The 6152-nt window shown below is 43.6% G+C and overlaps 1 protein-coding gene across 2 annotated transcripts in view; it reads left to right on the forward strand.

The window, feature by feature from the left end:
* Window positions 1–4704, forward strand: part of ano3 (anoctamin 3) — a 37552-nt gene extending 32848 nt beyond the window's left edge. For both annotated transcript variants that reach the window (XM_086209195.1, XM_086209196.1), the window contains exons 16-26: window positions 71–211; window positions 567–731; window positions 960–996; window positions 1105–1216; window positions 1515–1572; window positions 1810–1907; window positions 2189–2343; window positions 2488–2640; window positions 3264–3414; window positions 3493–3682; window positions 4034–4704. In XM_086209195.1, the coding sequence (XP_086065321.1) occupies window positions 71–211; window positions 567–731; window positions 960–996; window positions 1105–1216; window positions 1515–1572; window positions 1810–1907; window positions 2189–2343; window positions 2488–2640; window positions 3264–3414; window positions 3493–3682; window positions 4034–4216 (1443 nt within the window). In that variant the 3' untranslated portion in view covers window positions 4217–4704. The remainder of the gene's footprint in view (window positions 1–70; window positions 212–566; window positions 732–959; window positions 997–1104; window positions 1217–1514; window positions 1573–1809; window positions 1908–2188; window positions 2344–2487; window positions 2641–3263; window positions 3415–3492; window positions 3683–4033) is intronic.
* Window positions 4705–6152: the final 1448 nt, after the last annotated feature.

A 6152-nucleotide genomic window follows, 5' to 3' on the forward strand; every position in this document is an offset into this window, starting at 1 on the left:
CATAAAAAAGCTTGATCCAATAAACAGCTGTAGTTCAATAGTTCACACAGGACCGTGTGTTGTTAATCAGGAGGAGCTGAGGCCGCAATTTGAAGCCAAGTACTCCAGGATGGAGAGAGTCAACCCCATATCTGGCAAGCCGGAGCCATTCCAGCCCTTCTCAGACAAACTCAGCCGGCTCATGGTGTCTGTGTCCGGGATATTCTTCATGGTAAACCCTTTGAGCTCACAATAATCTGCCCTGTCGGGACTCAGAGTGAGATCATCATTATTTTGTGTGCCACCTTTAGAGTGGTGTGATGTGCTAGTAGTGGCTTAAGATTTCCCCCTGCTGGACAATGTCTGTACAAAGAGGAAATAGTGCAATTTGCCCTAATTTCTCCTGTCTACTAAAACATTTGAATGATTGATTACTGTTGTTTAAGCCGTAGGTTGTATTTTTTGCACTGCAGAATTGCTCATTCTGAGACGAAACATCTACTGCTTGTTACTAAGTTATCAAGCACAGTTTTGCACTCATCTATCATCCCGTCCTCTACACTTCCTTCTCCATCATTTCTGCGTAGATTTCCCTCGTTCTAACGGCCGTGTTTGCCGTGGTGGTTTTCCGTCTCATTGCCATGGAGAAGTTCGCTTCCTTCAACTGGCATTTTGTAAAGAAGAACTGGCAGTTTGCCACCTCTGGTACCGGTGTCTGCATCAACTTTATGATCATCATGTCTCTCAATGTGGTGGGTTTCTGGACAAGCGTCATCTGGCCTGTTTACATATTCTGTCCTGCAAATGTTCCATGAAGCATTTATTTCAAACTTTGTTCCAGGAACTGTCACATCCACAGCCAGAAAGGCTGTCTGTTTTTTTTCCTGCTGTTAGCACTCTGTCTCTCTTTCTCATGACCGTTACCCTCCCTACCCTCCCTCCCTCCTTGATGATTCTCATGACTCCTCTCATCCTGTCAGGTGTATGAAAAGGTGGCCTATCTGCTGACAAATTTAGGTGAGTGATTGCTGCGTGCCGCACATATTTATACTTTTATTAAATTCTGCCTCCCACATTTATTTTCTCCTCCGTTCACCCCACAACTCCCTGCTTCTCCCTCTTCAGAGCATCCTCGGACTGAGTCAGAGTGGGAGAACAGCTTTGCTCTGAAGATGTTCCTGTTCCAGTTTGTAAACCTAAACAGTTCCACATTCTACATTGCGTTCTTTCTGGGAAGGTAGGCTAGCCACTGAGTTCCTGTTTACCTTGAGATCAATGATGGGCTGTGCTGAGATGGTTTATTTCAGCCTCCCATGTCATGACATCTGACAGGATTCTTCCCCCTCCTAACTGTTTCAACCGCATGTTCCAACAAAATTCTGCCCTGCTAAGAAATGTGAGATCCAGAATGTGAGATATATCATTTAATCGAAAACAATTATCACCTTTAATTGTCCTGTTTTCCTGCTCAGACATCATTCGTTTTCTCTGATTGAATTAAGTCTTCCTAATGTTGCCACTCTAAATCTATGCAGGTTTGCTGGCAGGCCTGGAAAATACAATAAACTGTTTAATCGATGGAGACTGGAGGAGGTGAGTGTCACGATGCATCAGCATAAGTGGGTGATTATGTCAGCGATGACTTTGCTGATTATTTCCTTCTGTTTTTAGATGTATTTAGAAGTAATATCCCACATCATTACTAGGATTTTCCATTGCAATGAGAAGGGATGGGATGAGGGTGTCCGAGGATAGACTCATGATTTTTAAGATTACTGTGCATGAAATAGGGATTGCAGTTTTTCTAGTTCCTTTTTTTTTTCACCTTAGTGTCACCCGAGTGGCTGCTTGATTGATCTGTGCCTGCAAATGGGAGTCATCATGTTCTTCAAACAAATCTGGAACAACTTCATGGAGCTTGGTTATCCGTACGTCATATGTCGTGCTTTATCTAAAGGAAACAATATAAATGCTGCATGCATTTATTCATTAATTCTATAATTTTAAGAGATTATCATTTCACAAAAACTAATGAAATTCTTGTATAGATTCTTCCTCTTAACTCATTACCATATGAAAAGGTTTTTCTCCTGCAGAAACACGTCAAATCTTCCCGTGCTGGGCTGAGTAAAAGGATTCCTGCAGTGCTCAGTGTATTGTCAGAAATAATTGCTTTGAGTTGACAGTTAGCTGCTTGCTACATTTTCAGTTTGCTGCAGAATTGGTGGTCTCGCAGGAAGATAAAGAAAGGAGGTGGAGGAGGCCAGAATGTAGAGAATAAAACTCAGCTTCCACAGTGGGATAAAGACTGGAATCTGCAGCCAATGAATGCGCACGGCCTGGTGGATGAATACCTAGAAATGGGTAATACTCCTTTGAAGTCTTACAATTTGACCTTGAAGCAGAAAGGAATCCTGGCTAATCGCAGCTGAATCAGTTAAGCTGTTTATGCCAGTGTTGAGACTGATATCCTCTGACTCTCTTCCAAACCATACTTTTCCTCCACAGTTCTCCAGTTTGGCTTCACCACCATCTTCGTAGCGGCGTTCCCGCTGGCTCCCCTCCTGGCTCTGCTCAATAACATCATAGAGATTCGTCTTGACGCTTACAAATTTGTCACTCAGTGGAGGAGACCCATGCCGGCTCGAGCCACTGACATAGGTCTGTGTGATCTTTGGATCGCACATCCACACTGTCTTACACGCTGCATCTTGTCTATTTCTGAATCTGATTTTCCAACTGTAGAATGTTGCGGAAACTACATATTTTCCATCCTATGGAGATAAGTGGGTTTCTATTCCGTTGCTTCTGCACTGACATATGTTACACCGCAGGCTCCACCAGCCCACCCTCCTATATGATTACCACCAGTCCTCTCATGTAAGACCAAAGGCTTCTTGTGGCATGCTGCCTTCTAATTAAACAGAGAAATGTTTAGAAATTCCTCAGCTGTAATGAGCAGCGACGTTTCTTTGTAGGTGACATTAACTGATCATACATCGACGAATGTCATGGAAGAATGACAGAGAGGGGATTTTTTCCTGTCTTAATTGAAAGCAGTATGTCTGTTCTGGAGGCTGGTGATGAAAGAGCATGTTAACAAAGATCAATTACAAAAATTCTAGAATGTGTTAGAGAAAAAAAAATTCAATTTTTTTCAGATCCAGGGTTTTTGTTTTTGTTTTTTTGGACCGATAGGATACTTAGGAAACCACACCAAAGTTCTTAACCACTCTACTTGTTTCTCATCTCTGTTTAAAATGTGTTTCTGTCGTGGCACTCAGGTATCTGGCACGGGATTCTTGAAGGTATCGGCGTGTTGGCAGTCATCACCAACGCCTTCGTCATTGCCATCACCTCAGACTACATCCCCCGCTTTGTTTACGCCTTCAAATACGGCCCATGTGTAGATAAGGGTCACCACCATGAGGATGAGTAAGCTCTAAAACTATGGGAATATGACCGGCGGACCCGCTTGACTTCAGCTCTGATAGCTTCTATTTTTGCTCTCAGGTGTCTGCGAGGCTACATGAACAGCAGCCTGTCTGTGTTTGACATGAGTGAGCTGAAGAACAGCAGTGAGTCAAGATACTGTAGGTACAGAGACTACAGAGCGCCGCCCTGGAGCTCGGTGCCCTACGAGTTCACCCTGCAGTTCTGGCACGTCCTGGCTGCGAGGCTTGCCTTCATCATCGTCTTTGAGGTCAGTTCCTTCCTGGATTTACCAGAAACACAAGCAGCAAATTCCTGTATGTCAGTTCTATGTAACTCTAACAGTAATTCATGAACCCTAAATCGCTGCTAAATGAAAAATGGTTATTTTCACAAGTTAATCAAAGTTTGGCGCCCTTGGCCTGAGGTCCAGTGGTCTGAGAAATTTCTGCTATTCCCATAAAATGATCTTCACTTTCATGGTGGTCTATTTTTATAAAAAACACACCATGTTTCTTCTTCTTTTCACTTGAAAATAATGAAGGAAAAGTACAAGTTGTAGGATCTCTGTGCACACACAGTGTTTACATTTGTGTTGTGTTTAATGTTTTATTTTTCCCAGCACCTGGTGTTTGGTATCAAGTCCTTTATTGCGTACCTCATTCCCGACATGCCGAAGGATCTCTGCGATCGTATGCGGAGGGAAAAATATCTGATGCAAGAGATGATGTACGAAGCGGAGCTGGAGCATCTGCAGAAGGAAAGAAAGAAGAATGGACGGCGTTATCACCATGAGTGGCCTTAGCTTTACCCTCACTTCTCCGCTACACACTGCACAGCCCTCAACTCACAGGCACAGCCTCCCCCTGCCTGCTTATTTCTGTATGTTAGCTTTGAGAGTTTAGCTTAACTCGTCTGATTCTGTACACCAAAGACACCCTCTTCAGTAATGAGATCCTGACCTGAGCTATAACCCCCGACCACTCCACCTCACCATCTGCTCCAGTGTTGCTGCAACTCTTGGTTTCAGGCTGTGACACTTTTACCGTCTTTCTCACGGCTTAATCAGGAGGGTTTGCTGTGTCATGGCTTCACTGGGAATACCTGTGCAATTGTAATGTTTACTATGCAGATCAAGGGCTGCAGCTCACCTCTGTTCCCTTTGTCACCCATCTTGGACTCTCTCTCTCTCTCTCTCTCTCTCTCTCTCTCTCTCTCTCTCTCTCTCTCTCTCTGTGGCAGCTAACACTCCACTTTGAGCTCGCAGCATGGCGTCTTTTATTCTCCCGTGAGCATCAGCAGAGCCACTGTTCTACCTGTTATGTGACTGAGCTAGTGTGGCAAGTCGTAGCATTTTACGTCGCAAATGTGATTCTGGTGATGTGGCTACCAAATACAACGGACAATGTTCTTGCAAAGCGACTGTATATTGCCCTTGAAGCATGCTGATTAATATTTGTGGCCATTTCTTTTAAACAACGAAGAGAAAAACTTAAAAGCACTCATCGGGGAGGATGCTAACAACAGAATTCTGGATGAAACCACAGAAAATGCATGGTCAAATTGTTTTTATACCTTTTGGGGAAAAAAGAGCCCATCCAGACACCTGGTTCACGTACGTCTGTGTGACCTGTGTGTTGATCTGTCCGTGCTACTGCTGAGCTTGACTGCCTTGAGTTTCGACGATGTGAACTTAGTGCGATCTGATTGTGCCTACAGTTGCGCGCCACAGCTGTGTCACCAATATCACGTGTGCCTGTTTGTGCTGCACGTGCTCGTTCAAGAAATACTCTGTTTGCTCTGTTTGTCCGATCTGCTGTAAACTCTCTGAACTCCACAGTACGGATTTGCTTTGGATACGAGTCACACCACCTTCTCCGGTCTCGGTTAATGGCTCTGAAACACGTCCACGGTGTACGTTGTAATGTGACTCCAATTATGAGCAATGTATGCATGCAGGAGCCACAAATCCGCTCTTCCGTTCTGCGCTCACTGCCTGTTTTTCATTTGCTGTTGGAAGCACTGAAGCATGTTTGAAAGTTGGATCACTCACGCATACCTGTGGCTTGGGTCTTCTCATCCATCCACTGTTCCTCACTGGCGAAGCGGTTCCAGTCCTCCAGAAGCACAGACGTCAGATGTGGTTTCAACTACTTTCTGACCTTTATCCATGTGAAATTGACAAATTTGGTCATGTTAAATGACATCACCTCTTATTGTGGTCAGAACTGATATTGTGGATTCAAGCAGCGTTTTTCATCCCAACAAATTTGTGAAAACAGGCAGCATGAGCAACTCGTCTGAATCATTTCCTGTTTCACTCATGAGACTGATGGAGCGTGCAGAGTGAACCATAATAATGAGGGACTTTGCTCTCGGTCGGTGATGGAAACATCAGCCTGAACACTCCAGGTCATGTTGATCATATCCTGCTGAGTTATGCACAGTAAATATGAAAGCTACACAAACAACAAATGAAGGTAAAGAATATCACAACTTATTGCACAACACCAACGAACTTCATTTGACCTTATTTCAAACTTTCTCATTGATTATTTATTATTGTTTGTTCTTTGTAAGTACATCCTGTGGCATAATTAAGGTTTTCTATTTTTCATTGTGTGCTACCAGTATAAGTTCACCCGTTTTCACCCTCAAACAGACAACATCATGTCCACATTTCTCAGGTGTCCTCTGAATGTTTGCAGATGATCTACTTTTTAATCATGTTTTCTAAAATG

The sequence above is a fragment of the Aulostomus chinensis genome, chromosome 7, assembly GCF_037954235.1.
Source record: "Aulostomus chinensis isolate RoL2024-O1b breed Wild chromosome 7, RoL_Achi_v1.0, whole genome shotgun sequence".
Taxonomy (NCBI): Eukaryota; Metazoa; Chordata; class Actinopteri; order Syngnathiformes; family Aulostomidae; genus Aulostomus; species Aulostomus chinensis.